The sequence below is a fragment of the Vigna umbellata genome, chromosome 5 (assembly GCF_029865625.1).
Source record: "Vigna umbellata cultivar VRB3 chromosome 5, Vumbellata_1.0, whole genome shotgun sequence".
Classification (NCBI taxonomy): Eukaryota; Viridiplantae; Streptophyta; class Magnoliopsida; order Fabales; family Fabaceae; genus Vigna; species Vigna umbellata.
Genome location: NC_142169.1, coordinates 57,320,232 through 57,340,249, shown reverse-complemented (window position 1 = coordinate 57,340,249; position 20,018 = coordinate 57,320,232). Strand labels below are relative to the sequence as shown.

The 20,018-nt window shown below is 35.3% G+C and overlaps 4 protein-coding genes across 4 annotated transcripts; 2 read left to right on the top strand and 2 right to left on the bottom strand.

The window, feature by feature from the left end:
- Nucleotides 1-7,401: 7,401 nt before the first annotated feature.
- Nucleotides 7,402-10,212, top strand: LAC3 (laccase 3). The gene is made up of 6 exons (XM_047291850.2): nt 7,402-7,586; nt 7,689-7,840; nt 8,065-8,309; nt 8,459-8,587; nt 8,833-9,783; nt 9,881-10,212. Exons 1-6 carry the CDS (start codon nt 7,473-7,475, stop codon nt 10,009-10,011), a joined length of 1,722 nt encoding a protein of 573 aa, XP_047147806.1. The 5' UTR covers nt 7,402-7,472; the 3' UTR covers nt 10,012-10,212.
- A 973-nt stretch (nt 10,213-11,185) lies between these two features.
- Nucleotides 11,186-12,655, bottom strand: LOC148198703 (SWR1 complex subunit 6-like). The gene is made up of 4 exons (XM_088116601.1): nt 12,377-12,655; nt 12,153-12,258; nt 11,745-11,851; nt 11,186-11,643 (listed from the first exon to the last, which is right to left on the bottom strand). Exons 1-4 carry the CDS (start codon nt 12,479-12,481, stop codon nt 11,440-11,442), a joined length of 522 nt encoding a protein of 173 aa, XP_087972727.1. The 5' UTR covers nt 12,482-12,655; the 3' UTR covers nt 11,186-11,439.
- Nucleotides 12,656-12,915: 260 nt separating this feature from the next.
- LOC148198702 (putative protein phosphatase 2C 1) lies at nt 12,916-14,613 on the top strand. The gene is made up of 2 exons (XM_088114845.1): nt 12,916-13,371; nt 13,588-14,613. Exons 1-2 carry the CDS (start codon nt 13,228-13,230, stop codon nt 13,852-13,854), a joined length of 411 nt encoding a protein of 136 aa, XP_087970971.1. The 5' UTR covers nt 12,916-13,227; the 3' UTR covers nt 13,855-14,613.
- Nucleotides 14,614-16,953: 2,340 nt separating this feature from the next.
- On the bottom strand, nt 16,954-19,543 carry LOC124820204 (cation/H(+) antiporter 24-like). The gene is made up of 3 exons (XM_047291855.1): nt 19,229-19,543; nt 18,112-19,119; nt 16,954-18,030 (listed from the first exon to the last, which is right to left on the bottom strand). The coding sequence occupies exons 1-3, from the start codon at nt 19,541-19,543 to the stop codon at nt 16,954-16,956; spliced, it is 2,400 nt and encodes a 799-aa protein (XP_047147811.1).
- Nucleotides 19,544-20,018: the final 475 nt, after the last annotated feature.

The following is a 20,018-nucleotide window of genomic DNA, read 5'->3' as shown; positions in this document are numbered from 1 at the left end:
CTTTGTTGTCCAGGTCAAGCTCCTCTAGTCTCAAGGCCAAGATATCTAAGCATATCTCTTCTAGGCTGACCTCTTTTAGGTCGAGCTTTATAAGCCGAGCTCTCCATCAAGGATAAACTCTTCATCAAGGCCGAGTTATCCTTCATGGCCGAGCTCTCCCTCCAAGTCCAGCTCTCCCTCAAGGCTAAGCTCTCCCTTAAGCCAAGGTCCCCCAGGTCAAGCTCTATAGGTCGAGCTCCCTTAGCATGAGCTCCCTTAGCTTGAGCTCTTTTAGGCCGAGCTCCTCCAAGCAGAGTTATCCAAGGCTGAGCTCCAACAGACTGAGCTGTCCAAGCCAAGCTTCGCCAACTTAACTCTCCAAGGTCGAGCTCCTTTAACCAAGCTCTCTAAGCTCCTTTAATCGAGCTTCTCCAAGGTTGAGCTCTTTAAGGTCGAACTCTTTGAAAGATGAGGTCCTTCAACTGATCTCTTAGGGTTGAGCTCCTTCAGCCAAGCTCTCTAAGGTCGTGTTCCTTCAGCCGAGCTCTCCAAGGTCGTGCTCCTATAGCCATGCTCTCCGAGCTCCTTCAACCGAGCTCCTACAAGGTTGAGCTCTCCATGACTTTTGTAATATCCCGTTTTAGGATGTCACAATTAAAGTATAAAACACTCTATAACACCCACATGACCCATCGTCAAAACACTCAACATCACCCCAAGCGACCCATCCATATTGTTTGACAACTGAGTTACACCCCTAAACGAGCTATTGTTTAATAACTCAGCTACACCCACAGACAGCCTATCCTCTAACAATTCAGTTACACCCAAAAAAGATCCATCGTCTAACAACTCAGTTACACCTCTAGATGACCCATCATCTAACAACTCAATTACAACCTGAGACTATTCGTCGTCTAACTGTTGACAAAAGAAGAATTTTGATGATGATGATGATGTTTAGAGAAGTTTTGAAGACTTACATAATGAATCAATTCAAGATAGACATTTAAAATCAAATAATCTTGTTGTTGAAGTCTTGTAACCCCTAGACGTGTTTAGGCCCCTAGACGATCAAGAGTCTAGAATTCAAGTGTCTAACTACTCAAGTGTCTATGCACTTAAGCGTATAACAGACGTGTCTAAGACCTCAAATGGTCTAACACCCTAAACGCGTCTAACACCCTAGATGGTTTATCATCCCTAAACGCGTCTAACACCCTAGATGGTTTATCATCCCAGACAGTCTAACACCCTAAATCGTCTAACACTCAAGACCGTCTCACACCCTAGAGAGTGTAACACTTTAGAGGCATCTAACACCTTAAACGGTCTAACACCCCAGTCTGTTTAACATTCTAGATCGTCTAACACCTCAAATCGTTTAACACCCTAGATGTGTCTAACACGTAAACGGTCTAACACCCCAAACTGACTAACACCTCGGACGCATCTAACATCCTACACGGTCTAACACCCCAGACGTGTCTAACACCCCAAACAGTCTAACACTTAGACGGTCTAACACCCTAAACAGTTTAACACCTTAGACCATCTAACACCCTAGATAGTCTAACTCCTCAGACCATCTAACACCCTAGACGGTCTAACACCCCAAATGGTCTAGCACCCAGAACAGTTTAACACCCAAGACCGTCTAACACTTAGACACGTCTAACACCCTGGCGATCTAACGCCCCAGGCTGTCTAACACCCAAGACCTTCTAACACTCAAATGGTCTAAAACCCTAGACAGTTTAACATGTCAGACCATCTAACACCCTAGATAGTCTATTACTTCAGACCATCTAACACCTAGACGGTCTAACACCCCAAATGGTCTAGCACCCTAAACGGTTTAACACCCAAGACCGTCTAACACTTAGACACGTCTAACACCCCTGACGATCTAATGTCCCAGGCTTTCTAACACCCTAGACCGTCTAACACTTAGACGGTCTAACACCCTAGACAGTTTAACACCTCAAACCATCTAACACCCTAGACAGTCTATCACCTCAGACCATCTAACACCCGGGACGATTTAACACACAAAATGGTCTAGCACCCCAAACGGTTTAACACTCAAGATCGTCTAACACTTAGACACGTCTAACACCCCTAATGATCGAACGCCCGAGGTTGTCTAACACCCAAGTGTTGGGTTATTGGGCTCCCTTCCTATGTGGAGAATAGGCCCAAATAATGTGGACTTTTATGTCTCACTAGGTCAAATAGAGATGGGTCAGATTAGTAGGGCACATTAGAGTCATTTGAAGAGAGGCAAAAGCCAAGTAAGAGAAAAAGAAAGAGAGAAAGTCATTCCCGCATAACCCTAAACCTGCACTGGTGTTTTCGTCGTTGTGAAGTCGTTCACCGTTGGATCGAGTTGATTTTTGGACAGTAGGTTCCAAACATATGGTTCTTCATTCTGACCGTTCGGATCGTGAATCGGAGGTCTAGATTGGGAGAAATCGGTCCCGCACCAGCAGTCCTATTTTGGAGATTTTTCATCTTCTTTGTTCTCATTTGTAAGTATTTGTGCTTATTTAAATTGGCTTAATGAACATATCATTTGGTGTTATTATTGGAGACTCTTTTGTACCCTATTATTGATCATAGTAGATTTTTCTTTGGTCTGGGTAGTTTTTACCCTTGCATTGAGGGGTTTTCCACGCTAAAAATTGTTGGTGTCTCTTTGTGCTTTGGATTCTATTTTTGTTCTATTTGTTTGGTGCTCCTCACAGATTCTCGCAAGAAAGGGGGATTGAATTTCCACTGCGTTATTACTGTTTGATAAGTGGTTATATTTTTGGCCCTTTCCCCCATCACCAAGACCATCTAACAATCAATAAACAAATTCACCTCCTCTTGGTTTTGTATAGACTTTAAACATTCCGCTGTATATTTCTAACACCAACAACTTAGTTACATCTTCAGACGACCCATCATTTAACAACTCAGTTACATCTCCAGACGACCCATCATCTAACAGCTTAGTTACACCCTAGACATCCCATCGACTAACAACTCAGTTTCAAGCTTAAAGCACAATACTACTAAAGAAAATTCTCTAGACTCCAAGTTTTCATGTTAAAACTAATTTATCACTTAAAGTATTCAATACACCAACCCAACTCTTACATGTTCCTCTAAACTGAGTGTGAAAAGGGTTGAATAAAATAACAACTCGTAACATATTCAAAATTTCAAAAGTTGTTAAATGTCAAATCAATATAATGAAAATGAAAAAAAGATAATGGTTTGGAACAAGTGTCATTCATGTACAATGGACAATTTTGAAATTTCTTTTCGAGTAGTAGTGAGTAAATGACAACAAAACCTCATAAACACACAACTGTCATATTTTCAAAGAGAGCATTTTTGGAATTTCACTAGGGGCTTGTTTTCTGAGATAAATACTAATTAAATCTTAATATATTTTAAATAGAATTAATTTTGTCTCTTTCGTTAAATTAATGTTAAGACCATTTGAAAGGTGACACGTTTTAAAATCTGGATCATCTTTTATCTTACCGTCTTTCTAATTTGACATGGAGCATCTTTTAAATTTTGACACATAACGTCTTTCAAATGATTTAACACGTGACGACTTTATTCTAATAGTAGATTCTTTAACATCTTTATTATCACATCTAGACTTACATACATCTTATTTTCTCAACTAAACACTTTTAGTGTAGACGTAGTTTAATTATATTTTTTTTTTGAAAAAATATAAATTTATATTTTGAAAAAAAATATCAAAACAATATTTAAAATTATAGAAATATAGAAATTTTGTTTAGAAAAAGGTTTTATTTAGAAAAAAAATATAAAATATAAAATTAAAAAGATAACAAAAATATAAAAGATTTTAACTGAAATTTATAAAAAATTTAAAATAGAAAAATTATTAAAATTTATTAAATATATAGAAAAAATATAAAAAATATAACAAAATGTAGAATTTTTAATTGAATTTCATAAAATTTTGAAAATATAAAAATTATAGAAATTTATCTTAGAAATTTTATTTTAGAAGAAATATAAAAATATATTAATTTAAGATATTTGAAATAAATTTTATTATTTTTATTGTATTTAAAGATGTAAATGTAAAGAAATATTTTTTTAAACATAGAACAGTTAGAATATTTAAAAGGATAGCATGACTTTGTTTTTATGTCAAAATTCAGCTTCAATCTCTCAAGAGTTGAATTTCAATGTGATCATTCTGCACCAGAAAACTAATCAAAATTTAGTTCTCATACCGGATTTTTAAATGTACCTTTGTTGTTCAAATTATTAAAAGAAAAAGGAAAAACAAAATTTTGAAAAAAAAATAGTTGACTCTAACTTCTATTTTTATATTTATTCTTTAAATAATTTTTTTAATAAATTTTAATACTTTTTCTATTTGATAAATTTTGTAAATTTCAATTAAAAATTTGATATTTTGTGATATTTGTAAATTTCTATTTTTATATTTTTTTGTAATTAATTTTTTTCTAAACAACATTTTTATATTTCTATAGTTTTAAATATTCGTTTTTAATTTTTTTTAGAATAAAAAATTATTTTTTCAAATAAAGAATAAGAAAACTTGTCAACAGTAAAAAGAAAAAAATAAAATGCAAGCGGATTTAGTGGTAATAATAAAAATGTGAAAGAGTCTACTATAGCAAAAAAAATCACACCTAATTTTATATAAATTTTGACACGGTGACATCTTCTAAACGTCGTAATGTCAAATGAAAAAAAATTAATATTCATTCTATTCCAATTGAGTAAAATAAATATATAATATAAAAACCAAATTATTATAGAACTTGATAGAAAACTGTTTAAGCATGTTTTAGTCTCCGAAATTTTGGATAAACATTTTTTTTACTTTTCCAAATTTAAAATTAATTTCGTAATTTTAAAAAATATTTTATTTTTATTTTTCTGCCCAAAACAGCATTAAAGATTCTAATTATATAATTAACAATTACAAGTCGTTGATATGTTAATCTACTTAATTTTTTTTTGTTATCATAAAATTTTTAATCAAACTTATTTCGTTGATATGTTAACAAATATTATAATAAAAATTGTTTTAGTTAATCTAACTCAGAACTGGAAAGTTGGTAGTTGGATTGGACCAAACAATGTCCTTAGTTTGGTGATATAAAAAAATGTGGTTGAGAGGAGAAAATGGCACAATTGTATTTGAAGGAGTATGGTCTTAAAAGTGGTATGACTTCTTTAAATTGTGGCATGAAATGATAGAAACAATTGCCACTTGTACGTTGGAATCATCCACGACTTCTCATCACTGCTACTTTTTTTGTACTCTGTACACTTAAACCGTACAAAAGAAACAGTGTTCTTTCTAACCACCCAACAAAATCTAAAAATTCAAACTCATCTTAATTGCCTTATTGTTTTTTCTTTCTTCTTAGCTTTTCTTTTTTCCCAGCTTAAGTTATTACCATATGCCACTGTCTCAGAATAAAGGAAATGGGGACTCTCAGGTTTATATGTACAAAATCTCAATCTTCACCACGATATATTTTTCTTTACAAATGTTAGAGAATGCTTTTTTTTTATTGATTAAATTTTGTTGAAAATAAAAAAATGTAATGGATTTTGTATTTTATTTAGTAATCTCCTTCGCCTGATTTTATAATTTTCAATAAATATTGTATTAGTTTCTTATTTATTTTATTTATTTATAGAAGTGTACGAGAGTTAAGTATTGATCTTATTAAACGTGTATTTACTAATAGGTAAGATCTTAATGGTGACTTTAAAAACATTTGTTGGTGGGAATGAAATTCTTTATTATTTTTAAGACCTTTGTGAATATAATGAGTATGCATGATTATGAAATGAGTATTTCCCTTTTAAAGAATATTAGTTGTATTTATAAAATTAACATATACTATAAATCTATGTTTTTATTGGAATAATACTTACCTCAAATATATAATATGTTTTTATTGGAATAATACTTACCTTAAATATATAATAAGAGTGTAGTTAATAATAAATATTTTATTATAAATAATAAACATATATAATACTAAACTATCAAAATTAATTATGACATATGAATATTATTAAAATAAAAGTAAATTTAGACTAGTTAATAATAAAGAAGCTTAATAAACCTTATTATCTCATGTTTTCTAATATATCTAGACCAAATAACAACATGTACAAAATCTCAGCATAAAAGTCATAACAAAGGGCTTACAAATATACAGAGATTTATTATTAACAAAAGAATTTAAACTATATACGAGTCATGTCTTTATCAACTAAGCCAGCCTTTATCCGCTTACCGTATTAGCATTTGGATTGTTGAATCAAATCTAAAATTCTATTATCAACATAATCAAGCCATTGCTAGATCCATTAGTCGTGTATATCAAATTAGAAGAACCAATTTATAATCACATAAATTGCTATAATTAGGCAACAATTTTGAAGTATAATGTCCATCGTTTCATTTGAGTATGATTCTTACCATAAGACACATGGCATGATTACTAAACTTTTTATTTTGAGATTAAAACAAGAAAAAGAAATATTCATAACTTAGAACCAATTAAGGCATAAGTTAATTAAAAGGAGAATGTTAAGTATGCACATTTTACACTAGAAGTGGATTTTTTTTTCTGGTAACATTACTGCAAGGCTTGACAAACTGAAGTAAAATATGGTATTGCATCAACCAATATGTATCCTAACTCATGTTGCTCCTCTTCTGTAGTACATTATTTAGGTTACAACTTCCAATTTAAGTTCAGGGTCAATATCATCATTCACTGCTAATGAGACTGCACCCGAAAAATTAATTAAATAACTGTGATTCTAGCTAATTGTTACTCTGGTTTTGACCAACTGAATAATGCATTGCTCAGTAATCGGGGAATGGAAATAGGAGTGATGAAAATTGAAAATCATTAACCTTCTCTAGCTTAAAAGAAATATGAATGAAGACAGTTAAAAGATAATTATAAATTTGCTCCCAAACTCTTAATTATTGAGATAAAGAATTATGTACCCTTGCAAAACAAATATTGAAAACTTCCTTTCTCTCTCAGTAATGAGATGTGGAAATATTGGTTTGGTTGAGTCTAATCATTCTATTTTCCTACACATAGTTTGATGGACCTGCTTAGAAGATTGCAAGTATCTTACCATAAGAAAACACATTTATTAACTAAAGATGTATTTCTAATCTTTTCCGTCTCTTTTCATCTAAAAATAACACAATCTAGCATTCATTCTACAGTTGATTGCTCTGTGCACCATGCATGTCCTCTACTTTGTTAGACTAATTACTAAATATTAAGAACCTTGTTGACTAAAATATAATGACTCAACAGAAGTATTTCTCTTTCCAGGCATTTCCCTATTTATAAGTCTACAAAATAGCTGCATTTTAAAACAAACCCCCTTCAACACAAGAAACACAATTAAACAAAACCAGAACAACAATGAAGACTTCCCACCTCCTTGGTAAGCCATGTTGTTCTTGGTTCGTACTAGCCCTGTTTGCTCTCATTGCTTCCCTGGCTTCGGCTACGGAGTTACATTTCCATGAATTTGTTGTAAGTTCTGATTCAATTATATCATGAATTATTCTCTACATTTCTTTAATATGGTTAGAGGTCTTTAGTAATTATCATTCCATCATAATTTGAGTGAAATAGGTTCAAGCTAGGCAAGTGACGAGGCTGTGCAAAACCCAAAGCATAATCACTGTCAATGGGCAGTTCCCAGGGCCAACAGTGGAAGCTAGAAACGGGGATTTTGTGATAATCAAAGTAGTAAATGCAGCACAGTACAACATCTCCATCCACTGGTACATAGCATCATCTTTCTCTTTCACTTTCACATGGAACTAATGCTTGAATATCATACTCTTCGGTCAGAACTTTTCCCCACACTAATGTAACAATAAATAGTTGGTCCATAAGTCGATATACTATGTTATTGATACATACTTGGTCCATGTACCAATTTACTGTGCTCCTGGAGCATAAATCTGATCTTCCTCACAAAGTGATAATGGGTTATGTGCATCAGGCATGGGTTAAGGATGCTGCGAAATCCATGGGCAGATGGGCCGAGTTATGTAACACAGTGTCCCATTCAACCGGGGGGAAGTTACACATACCGATTTAGAATCAGGGATCAGGAAGGGACATTATGGTGGCATGCTCATACTGGCTTCCTGAGAGCCACTGTTTATGGAGCTTTCATCATCCATCCCAGATTGGGTTCTGCCTATCCCTTCTCTGTGCCTAAGCAAGAATTTCCCCTCCTTCTTGGTACATCTCTAAAATCATCTTCTGCTCAATTCACTTGAATAATGAATCTCCTTCCACTGTGAACAAACTATACCTTAGAGAAAAACATTTAAAATGCGAATGAGCTTCTCATTTAGTGTCATGACAGTTTTACCGTGTTGCTGCCACAGGGCAATGGTTTGATTCGGATATTGTGTTTCTCCAAAGGCAGGCAGACTTTGCAGGATTACCTCCAAATTCATCTGTTGCATATACCACTAATGGGCAACCTGGTGATCTTTACAGATGCTCAAGCCAAGGTGTGAAAATTACTACTCAGTGTGTGCCAGCATTCCTTAACGGTTGAAAAGGATATTAAAATGATTGATAACTTATTTTCAAATGGCAGATTTTCTGAACCTTTAAAGTTTATTTTTATTATAATAAAGTCTTAAAAAGGAAAGCATAGCTGAATACGGTTAAGGTTAAATTCTTAACTAACTTAAAAGCAGTTATATTTTGAGAGAGGTTCCAGATTCATTGATGTAACGAACACACAATGCAGGAACTGTGCGTGTTCCAGTAGAAGCTGGGGAGACAATTATGTTGAGAATCATCAACACTGCACTCAATCAAGAACTTTTCTTCTCCATTGCCAACCACAGCATGACTGTGGTTGGTACAGATGCAGCATATACCAAGCCCTTTAGAACCACAGTCCTCATGATAGGACCTGGTCAGACATTCAATGTCCTAGTCACTGCTGATCAACCCCAAGGTCTCTACTACATGGCAGCACGCGCCTATGAATCTGCTGTGAATGCTCCGTTTGACAATACCACCACCACTGCAATCCTAGAATACAGATCTACTAGACGCAGTAGCCAAAACAGATCAAGGCCAGTCTTGCCAGCTTTGCCTGCCTTCAACGACACTGCCACTGCAACTGCTTTCACTGCTAGGATTAGAGGGCTTACTCAGATTAAAGTCTTTACGAAAGTTGATGTGAATCTATATTTCATAGTGGGGTTGGGATTAATCAATTGCACGAATCCTAATAGTCCCCGGTGTCAAGGACCGAACGGAACCCGCTTCACAGCCAGCATGAACAATGTATCATTTGAACTCCCAAGAACCACCTCCTTAATGCAAGCGTACTATGAAAGAATACCCGGTGTCTTCACCACAGACTTTCCCCCTGTTCCCCCTGTACAATTTGATTATACTGGGAATGTACCAAGGGGGCTATGGACACCTTCACGGGGAACTAAGCTCTACAAGGTGAAGTACGGCTCGAAGATGCAAATTGTTCTGCAAGACACAAGCATAGTGACCACAGAGGAACATCCTATGCATGTTCATGGATTCCACTTCTTTGTAGTCGGTTCAGGTTTTGGCAACTTCAACCCAGCTACTGATCCACTCAAGTTCAATCTTGTAGACCCACCTGTCAGGAACACCATTGGAACGCCTCCTGGAGGATGGGTGGCTATTCGTTTTGTGGCTGACAATCCAGGTAACGTATTGTAGTACTGTAAAACTTTGCTTCTGCAGTTTGTACCAGCATCACATATTAATCTATTCCATGGTTTTCTTTCACTAATGCAAATCAGGAATTTGGTTCATCCATTGCCACATAGACTCACATCTGAATTGGGGTTTGGGCATGGCACTTCTGGTAGAAAATGGAGTCGGCCTTTCACAGTCAGTACTACCTCCACCGCCAGATCTACCCCAATGTTAAGGTTAAGAAAGCATCAGTAGTTAATAAATTTATTGTTGTGTACTACAAGTTCAAGAATTTGCCAAACAGACAGTATGGCTTTCTGCAGTTCCCATACTAGAATTAAATTAAGCTTAACTGAGCTGTATGTTTGTGGTATGTTGATTAGACGGCACTGTAACTCTATTTAAAGAAAAATAATATTTAAATGATGTCTTATCATTACTATTACCAATTTAATATTTCATTGACAAAAACTATACAATTCTGACCAGTGATAAAAAAAAAATATTTCAGTACCAGAACCCGATTTCATATCCTACAGTGGAAGAATTGTGCACTTGTTGCAATGTGAAGATGTACTATTCTGTAAAAAGGAGTCCGAACAACATAAAACATGGTACATTTAATTTTTACCAGGTCAACATGAACAAAAATGTGAAGTTCATCCTGACTGTTCCTGATACCTAACATGCAAAGAAATCATTGGACCTCTATGATGGTCTAAATCCACAGCATGCATCAACTGCCATGTTATAAGATTCATGCACAATAATAAGAAACTAAAGAACATAACAGCAAACTCTAGCAAGTAAGCTTCCCTGGAGATAGTCTAATCAAAGACATGCAGACAAAGTCACAAACAAAGATACTCCATAACAAAAATACAACAGAATAATCCCAGTGGCATATTAAAGATGACCGAACTGATAACTTAAGTTATTGCAACTACGGACATCAAGGTCACCAAATCAATATTCAATTTGTTAATCAACAAGATAAAACTTGAATCTTAAGATTCATAAACAATGAAAAATTACTTCAAATATATTATATAAATTGTTCAATGTAATAATCTAAAAGTAGAAATAAAAAAAAAAAAAACAACTTATATGTCATTAGCATTACAAATCAAAATTATTAACTATGAGTTGGTAAAGCCTTTATTTCAAAAGAATGCAAATGGAGCAATGAATATAACCCAATAGAGTGGATGCACTGAATGAAAAATGTTGAGGAGGAACAATCAACTAAGATAAGTCTAGATACGGTCATTTAATTTTTTTCTTGAGAATTGTTGAAAGAAGTAAATGGAAAGATGACAAATTGTTCAATCGTGTGACACGTATCAATTATAAATCGTACGATCCATGTTGATAGAAAAACCAAATCACGTCAAATTGTAGGATTTGAATTGTGAATCATAGAATTTAATAACTTCGAAGGACATCTTTAGCAAGGTTACATAGATCAATAGGATCAAATAGGGGTCAATATATACAATTTCACCTTGTGACTTAATAACTGAACCACTAGTCTTAAAAGGTAACAAAAGAGGAAAATTGAGCAAAGAGCTTGCTTGCACATAGTGCTGGTGAACACTGATATATAACAAGTTACAATAGTGCGTCCAATAATGTTCTTGTGCACATTTTTGTGGGCCATGAATTAGGCTACAAATTTTAAGCAACGAGTATCATTGTGCACATTTTGACATCTATAGGAACAAAAGCGCATACCACATCTCACACAAGTGTAATTAGCAGAAAAACCACAAACGGTACAGAAGGGGCGACGGGAGGTTGAGCTTGGAGGTCCAACTGCGGCTTTCCAATAGGAGGGCACGTGAGGTGACAATGATTCTAAGTTAGCCTACAATTGCAGAAGGTTGGTTAACAAAATCATAAACCAAGGCAAAAGTTAAACAGGAGTGTCACTAGTGTGTGTGAATTGTGGTCGATGTAATAACTGACCTCATGCAAGAGCTCAAGGAATGTTCTCGGGGCCCTCCTAGCTTCAAGTGCTTTTGCCTGTCTGGTCTTTCTTTTTGTGCCTTTAGACTGCTTCTTCTGTATATAAACTGTAAAGAAAAGGAACTAAGAGAATTTCAAATTTTGACAAGAATCAAATAATTTTTAAAATCTATACATAATTTTTATAATAGTTTTTAAAACATACAAATTTCACCAAAGGATCTTTAAAAAATTACACTCCCTGAATTTCAATAAAATCGAAGTCAGTGCCCCATTTTACCCTAAAAAAAGCACTTTGACTCAGGAAATATCACGTTGGAATTTACATTCATTCAAGCAGTCGTTAGATGAAGATTGCATGACTCAGATCTTGAATGAATGTTTTCAAAGTAGAAAAGAAACACTAACATTGATCCTCCTCGTCGAGAGAAGCTTCATCATCATCGTTATTGGCATCTGCGATTTCAAAACCCGCATTGTCATTCTCCAAAGCATCCAAGCGCGCAAGTGCCGCCTGAATTAAATTGTAGGAGAAACGCACTTCTATCAGATTCCTCATTCAATTTTATGTTAATACATTTTTTTTTTTGAGAAATTGGAAAACAGAAGAAGAATTCAGAGGAGATAGCTGCCTGAGTGCGGTTGTCGGCGCTGGCAAGTGCGGCGGCCATTTTGGACGCAACTTTTCGCGTTCGGCTTGACATGCGGCGGATCGAGCTGGAACCGTCGTCCTCCATTCCTAACTCCGTGGAATCACCGACTGAAACGCGTCACCTAAACACGACCTTAATCTTAAAAGATGATATGTGAGAGCTTGACGAGTGCGATTTGACGTCACCACACCCCTGTTTTCGAGGATTTCACTACCTTTTTATTTGATTTACTGGCCGGTGACCCCTGCATCCTCACGGATTTTTTAAATAATGATTTTCAAATTGTGTATAAAAATAATAAAGTAACGGAATTATTAGGTCTAAATTATTTTCTTTTTCTTGTATTTGTGTGTATTATTTTCTTCAGTTTTAATCCGGTTCATAAATTTATTAAAATGAATTAATTAAATCCTCTTTCATTAATTGATCTACATATTATTATTATTAGTTCAGTATTAAAGATTAAATTACGTGGATATTTATATTTAGAAAAACAGTTTTTGATGTGGTAGGAAATTAGGGATTTTTTTCCTGAACTTGCATCAGGGATACGTTTTTTCAGAGTCTTCATCATTCTTCACTGTCTTCATCTTTCCTTTTGAATCTTTTCCTTTCTCAAGGTTCTGGTTTGCACGGCGGAGATGGATGAGCTGAGGGAAAGAGGTGTGTGGTTTCAAACTGGGTCATACGAGATCCGACTCTGGATCCGTGTCGACGCCGCTGATATACTCCGGCTAGATTGCTACTTCGTCGGTGATGAATGTTCTCCCCACCGGGAACATCTACCCCTCCGGGAAGATCTTCGCATTCATCTGCCCCACCGGCGATGAATGCTCTCTGATCATGTTATTTCTTTTCACCATTTACCATCCTTACCCAGTAGAATTTTCTCTAATGGAAAGAGTCGGGGTTCGTGCATCTTTACGCAGCAGGGCCGCAAGGGTATTAATCAGGATGCCATGATTGTGTGGGAAGTAAGTATGTCCATCCTATTTCATGTTGAGTTGAGATTAATTTTAGAGAAGGGATTATTTTTTGTTTCGAAATGTCAAAAGAAGCAATTATTTCTTGAAAAAAAAGGGATTAAGCTAAGCATGCATTTATTGAGTAGGATAATGCATGAGTTATTGCTTAAAGAGAGAATGTTAATTTTAGACATTGAATCCTATTTTGGATCTGTATCTGTGCAGGATTTCATGTCTGAAGATATGATCTTTTGTGGTGTTTTTGATGGGCATGGTCCATACGGTCATCTTGTTGCACACAAAGTTAAGGATGCTCTACCTCTTAAACTTCTATCATTTTTGCATTCTTCTGAATCAAAGCGAAATGGGTCTGGTAAAACTTGCTTCAAAGGGAATGTAAAATCTGATAGTGTAGAATTTGAGAAGGATTCCTCCACAGAGGATAAAATGAACTCTATGGGGATTGCTTCTGTAGTGGGAGCACTGTTGTGACTATAGTGAAGTGGGTAGTAGAAGAGCACCATTTTACTGTTATGATTGTTTCCCATTCTTTTTCAATTTTCTTGATTTCTTATCTTACCAGGGTTCCAATTTGTTCTTGACAATGGCGCAAGGGCAAGCTTCCTTTCCTCTCCATCTTTCTCTGGTTTTTGATTGGGTTCTCTTGGGATTTCCTGTTAGTGTATTGCGGTCTTGAAATTGGAATTTCTAAGATGGTTCATTGGATTTTCTATGTAGGTTTTTATCACATTTTTGGAAGTTGGAGTTGAATTGGGATTTTGATTTTGTGTTCCCATTTATGAGCTTGAAACTGTTAGGTTTAATTGAATTTGTGAGTGGTGATTGTTGGTGGTGGTTGTTGTTGGTGGTGCCAGTGGAGCAGCGACAGGGGAGGACGTAGAGGGGTAGGGAAGAGAAGAGCTGGTGGAGCGTGTCGTGCGGGAGACGTAGATCGGAGGCTCTTTAAATGTTAGGTGGAATTGAGATTGTAAAACACATCACTCACTAAATTTAATCACAATGACACGTCCTCTTAAAAATAATTACAGCTCAGCATCTGTTAACACCGTTTGAGAACATTTAACGGAAAGGACAAAATTGGTTCAATTTTTCAAAATGTTGGACTAATTTAGACACTTGACAATATGAGGAATAAAAGAGGGTTTAAACCGTATTATTATGTAACGAGATATGATAAAAATTAGGTTGTATTATTGTGATTATTATTATTAAAATAATTGTATTATATATTTGTTTGGTTGAGTTTCTCTTTAGTCAAGTTTTTCATACTAAGTTTTTTAGGTTGAGTTTTTTTATTAAGTTGTTGAGATTGTACAAGTTGATATCTATTTGATCACTTTCCTTTAAGGGAAGTTCTTTATGTTAACATCTTTTAAGTTGAGCTTTTATAGATCGACCTCCTTCAAGTTGAGATTTAGAGACAAGGTCTCTAAGCCGAATTTCTCGAGGATGACCGATTATATGAAAGGATATTTAAAAGCATGAAATTGAAGTGTCACATTCCAATCTTTTAAAAGCAATGAGTTGTTAAACTAGTATAGATGATAATGATAAAAAAAGTCATTATTTGGAACACGTGTTAATAAATTATAATGAATATTTTGGAACAGGCTAACCTCCTTCAAGTTGAGCTCCTCAAGACCGAGCTCTTCAAGCCGAGCTCTTAGAGGCCACCCTCCCTCAAACCACTCCCTCAGGCTGAGCTCTCCCTTCAGTTCTAGCTCTCCCTCTAGGCAAAGCTCCTTCCCAAAGCCGAACTTTCCCTCCACATGGAGCTCTCTCTCGAGCCCGAGCTCTCCTTCCATGCGGAGCTCTCCCTCGAAGCTGAGCTATCCTTCCAGACTAAGCTTTCCCTCCAGGTCAAGCTCTCCCTCCACACGAGATCTCCATTGAGGTCGAGCTCTCAATCCAGGCGGAGCTCTCCCTTGAGCCTGAGCTCTCTTCTAAGTCGAGCTCTCCCTCGAGGCCGAGTTCTTCATCTATGTAGAGCTACTTCTTAAGGCTAAACTCTTCCTCCGACCCGAGCTCTCCCTTTGCACCTAACTTTTCCTCCCTGCCAAGCTTTCCTTCCAGGTCGAGCTCTCCTTCCAAGCAAAGCTCTTTCTCAAAGCCGAGCTCTCCTTCCACGTCGAGTTATCCCTCCAGACTCAGTTCTCTCTCAATGCTAAGCTCTCGCTCCAAGCAAAGTTCCTTCTCAAAATTGAGCTCTTACTCCAGCTCGAGCTCTCCCTCTTGGCAGAACTCTCTTTAAAGGTCGAATTATCTCTCCAAGTTGAGCTCTCTCTTGCAGCCTAACTCTTTCTCCATGCCTAGCTCTCCTCTAAGCCGAGTTCTTCCTCCACGCCAAACTCTCCTTTTTAATGAACAACATTAAAATTCATTGCCAATAATTTGAAATTCAGAGACTAAGAAAAGCACTTTGATGGACACAGGACATCCTATGCTTTTGAACGCACCAAGCATCCAACGTATTCCAAACATAATTGCTTCAAACAAAGCAACTTCAGTCATTACTTTTTATTTTTTTAAGAAAATGGGTGCTCAATACTTGAAATGTTAAAAATTAAAATTAATAATAATAATAATAATAATTTGGATTTTATATTTAATTATATTTACTTTGGAATTTTATATTTTTTACTCAATTGAGTTTTAATATATTTTAAATAAAACTAATTTGGTCTTTTTCATTAATATTTGGAAGGTGTGACATTTTAAAATTCTTGTTATCTTCTCTAGTTTGACTTGTGGCATTTTTCAATTTTTGACTTTTGGTTTAATACCTGACAAATTTTTCCTTTAAGAAACTCTTTAACATCTTTATTATCATCATTAGACTCACATCCATTTTATTTTCTCAACTAGACTCGTTTAATGTAGATGCAGTTTAAATATATTTTTTATTTGAAAAAATATAAATTTCTATTAGGAAAAAATATAAAAATAATATTTAAAATTAAAGAAATATCGAAATTTTGTTTAGAAAAAGGTTTTATTTAGAAAAATATATAAAAATAGAAAATTATTTGCTTTGAATAACATGAGCAAAAATAATGTATTCCAAAATTTCTTTTTCTATTGAATTTAGTTAGACACAATAATAACACATTCTTAGACCTCCCACGACTTCACGCCCAATGCTATAACAAAGAAGTTATATCACCATCCCATAACTTCTACTGAAATTGTCTTTAACTCGTCCTATGAGAAAAATGTAGATATGTTATCTGCATAATCAACGAAGTGAACTTGACCCAGTTTTATATTTCATTAATTTCAGTTGTTATGTAAAATGTAGATATATTATCTGCATCAGTTATCATTTAACTGTTTATTTAGTTTTGAATGTATGATAAGAGAGAAAATGTTAACGCATAACTTGATAAAAAAGAATGATTTTTTTTTCTTTTCTTTCTATTTGATCTATACACTTACCTATGATTATGAAGTAAGAGATTCATAACTCTAGAGAACATTTACATTTATCTATTGTTTTGTAAGAAAAACTAGGGTTTTTGTCTTCATCTAAATGCTATTCTTGATATTCAGGTTAATTTGTCTATCTAATAGTTAGCCTCTTAAGATTTGTTGTTGAACAACTAAGACAGAAGCCGAGCCAAAAAAATCTGCAGAAGAAACATAATCTCCTATGAGTCCCAACTCTTCAGTTTCAATCCAATCTGATAAACCAGTGAGAAGAATAGGGTTTATCCCATGTTTCCTTCCCACTATCAAAAGATCAAAAGCACCATCATTCATAGCTTGAATCGCTGCGATCGTTTCTTCTCCATTTCTAACCACCACTTCTCTATACACCACTTTCTGATTAGCCTCATTCTTAACCCAGAACCAAGTCACAATTCCATCATCAAGCTTCTTCTCGATTTCGTTGTACCCTACAAAGTTGTGAGTGAGAAACCTTATAACTGTGAGAGACACCTGAGGGCGAGCAAGCATCTTATCTGCATAAACAAGAGCCTCTCTAGAATCTCCACCCCCAAGAAACAACACGGCAAATCGATATTTACTTCGTTGAAAACTGCCTAAGGTGTTACTGGTCTTAAGAAGACCCTTGTCAACGAAAATTGCCACCGAGCAAGGTGCATTGTTCAAGACTTGCGACTGCATATGGTTATGGACATTCCTGTTGAAAGGTAAGATGATCAAAGAAGCTTCTTGTTCTAGGGCAAGCTCGCATACGTCTCGGAACATGGTCTTTTTTGGGGTGACAGCCGTGAAGAAATGAAACTTCATGTAGGGTTCTTTGAGTTCTTGATGACGTTCAAGCACGTGTATGGTGCTACTCCATTGATAATTGGGAGGCACTTGTTGCTTTTCATGGTCTATGAACAAAGGGTTGACTCGACCTACGAGCTCACTCAGTCTAACAACTGAAACTGAAAAAGGGATGTTTTCGGTTGGATTGGAGATATCAAGTAGATGAGTGAGACCATGTATGTCATCCTGTTCAAAAATGCATAACACTATTCTGAACTCTTTGTCTGGAGGGTGATGTTGAATGTTTCTCCTTTGGTTCACCATGTATGGCTTTGTTGGATCATACAATATAGAGATCAAAGGACAAGAAATTGCTGTCAATGATAATGTCATAAATATCAACAATGAGAAGCCCGGCACCTTTACGAACTGTAATTAAGCACAAGAATTGGGTCAATCATTTACACAAGTGAATGAAATTAAGAAAAAGAAAAGAGTGTAGTTTCTTACGCTTTGTTCCATATAATAGACAAACAATATAAGTTCTGTTAGGCCTCTTAAGTTCATGATGAGGCTCACGGTCAGTCCATCCCTTAATGGCATTCGAAAGAGATGCAAACTAATCCAAGTGGTAAAGAATTTCAAAAGGTAGCCAACAATGATCATGGTAGTCAATGGTGATAAAGCGGACCAACCAGAAGCAGTCATGGAATAGAAATCAGTATATGATCCAACCATAATAAAGGAGAATGGTAGAAAGAAATCACCCAGAATTGCTGAGGTTTTCTTTTCAAGTGTTGCTCCCACATAAGGCCCATCTGGAATTGCCAACCCTAAAAAGAATGGTCCAGTGGCAACGGCCATGCCCACTGCATCAGTTACCAAACCCATAACAAAAGCCCCTAGAAGCATCACAACTACAAAGTATTCTTTCACTGGGTGCCCTTCAGCAGTATTCTTGTTGATCCTTATCATTGCAGGTCGAACACAAAATAAAAGGAACGTTACGATCAACACAAGAGAAAACATAAACCCGACCGCGCTCATTATCCCAAATTCTCCCATGTGTGCTGCATCAAACGCTAAGAAAATAAACAAACCAAATAAGTCACCAATTATTGCTATGGACAATGATATTCGCCCAGCATCTGAATTTAGAAGGTTAAACTCTTCCAGGATATGGTAGATAGTAAGGAATGATGATGTCCCCAAGTATGACGCAATTGATCCTAGTGACGAAAGCTTTGCCAAATTTTCGTCCATGTTCTTTCTCATCGCTAGTGCCACAGCCAACACTGTTGCTGTCGGAATTACAATGCCAACAATTGCAGTAGATATATGCACTTTCGTTGTTCTTTTTAGAATACCTAAATCTATTTTCACACCATAAAGGAAAATAAAGTAGACGAATCCCATTATTCCAAGGTTGTTTATTATGAACGTTGTTGTCTCGGTTTTTATGTGACTTTCGTACCATGTACTTCTCCCCAGAAGGGAAGGTCCAATGATGATTCCACCCTTATACATGAAAATTTTAACAACATATTCGATTAATTAGATAGATAATCATAACAATAACTTTGTTTATAAGGATATATATATATATATATATTAAAATGAAGCTTACTATTAACTGAGATATGAAAAGAGGTTGTCTTAAGGGCTTAAGAAGAAATCTGATAGAACGTGTGATGATGCTGATGAAAGCGAGATTCAACAATATGAATGTGAAGGAGTGAGAAACAGGATTGTCAGTATAAAATATGCCTATAGAATGAGAATGAAATAGTGAATGACAAACAATGGGAAAAGAAATTGTGGAATTGTCCTTCGTAGTAAGCTCAATAGTTTGTTGTTTTTGCACGATCGTAGAAGGATCGAAGAGTTTCTGCCATCCATTGTACGCTTGTACAAAACGGTGTGCAGGGTAACCCCTTGTCATGCATGAACCTTTCTGAAAACCATGAAAAAACCAGAAGGAAAACTGAAGAGAAACGAATCAAAAAATTATCTCCCAAACGATAGTGGATATACGTTAAAGTAGGAGAACTGGTGTTCCCTCTTCCTTCTATTTCAAAACCCTTTATTCTTATTCTGTGAAGCAAACATTATCCACTTAAACTTGTACAGATCACAAATTTCTTTAATTATATATTGAACATAATGCTTCATTTTTTTTAAAATAAATGTACTTAAATAAAAGTATCGGTTTTTTTTAGATACTCTAGAAAATTTTAAAGAACAATACCATTTAATCACTTAATGTAAAAGCATACAAAAGAAAAAAAAAATTGGGAGAAGCAAAACAATAGATTTAAAATTTATATAATTTATATCTTAATAAGTTATTCAACCATCATAAACTTACTCAGCAAGTTCCGTTTTAGTCTATCGGATCCCATATTGGAATAAAGTTC

What these genes read in the sequence shown, in the direction of transcription:
- LOC148198702 (XM_088114845.1), top strand. Translation starts at nt 13,228, where the DNA reads ATGCTCTCTGATCATGTTATTTCTTTTCACCATTTACCATCCTTACCC. An exon ending in ATGCCATGATTGTGTGGGAA is followed by an intron (nt 13,372 to 13,587) that starts GTAAGTATGTCC and finishes GTATCTGTGCAG; the next exon opens with GATTTCATGTCTGAAGATAT.
- LOC124820204 (XM_047291855.1), bottom strand. Translation starts at nt 19,543, where the DNA reads ATGACAAGGGGTTACCCTGCACACCGTTTTGTACAAGCGTACAATGGA. An exon ending in TTTTCATATCTCAGTTAATA is followed by an intron (nt 19,120 to 19,228) that starts GTAAGCTTCATT and finishes TTCATGTATAAG; the next exon opens with GGTGGAATCATCATTGGACC. An exon ending in TCTATTATATGGAACAAAGC is followed by an intron (nt 18,031 to 18,111) that starts GTAAGAAACTAC and finishes GCTTAATTACAG; the next exon opens with TTCGTAAAGGTGCCGGGCTT.
- LOC148198703 (XM_088116601.1), bottom strand. Translation starts at nt 12,481, where the DNA reads ATGGAGGACGACGGTTCCAGCTCGATCCGCCGCATGTCAAGCCGAACG. An exon ending in GCGCCGACAACCGCACTCAG is followed by an intron (nt 12,259 to 12,376) that starts GCAGCTATCTCC and finishes AATTTAATTCAG; the next exon opens with GCGGCACTTGCGCGCTTGGA. An exon ending in TCTCGACGAGGAGGATCAAT is followed by an intron (nt 11,852 to 12,152) that starts GTTAGTGTTTCT and finishes TTTTCTTTACAG; the next exon opens with TTTATATACAGAAGAAGCAG.
- LAC3 (XM_047291850.2), top strand. Translation starts at nt 7,473, where the DNA reads ATGAAGACTTCCCACCTCCTTGGTAAGCCATGTTGTTCTTGGTTCGTA. An exon ending in TACAACATCTCCATCCACTG is followed by an intron (nt 7,841 to 8,064) that starts GTACATAGCATC and finishes TATGTGCATCAG; the next exon opens with GCATGGGTTAAGGATGCTGC. An exon ending in AGAATTTCCCCTCCTTCTTG is followed by an intron (nt 8,310 to 8,458) that starts GTACATCTCTAA and finishes TTGCTGCCACAG; the next exon opens with GGCAATGGTTTGATTCGGAT.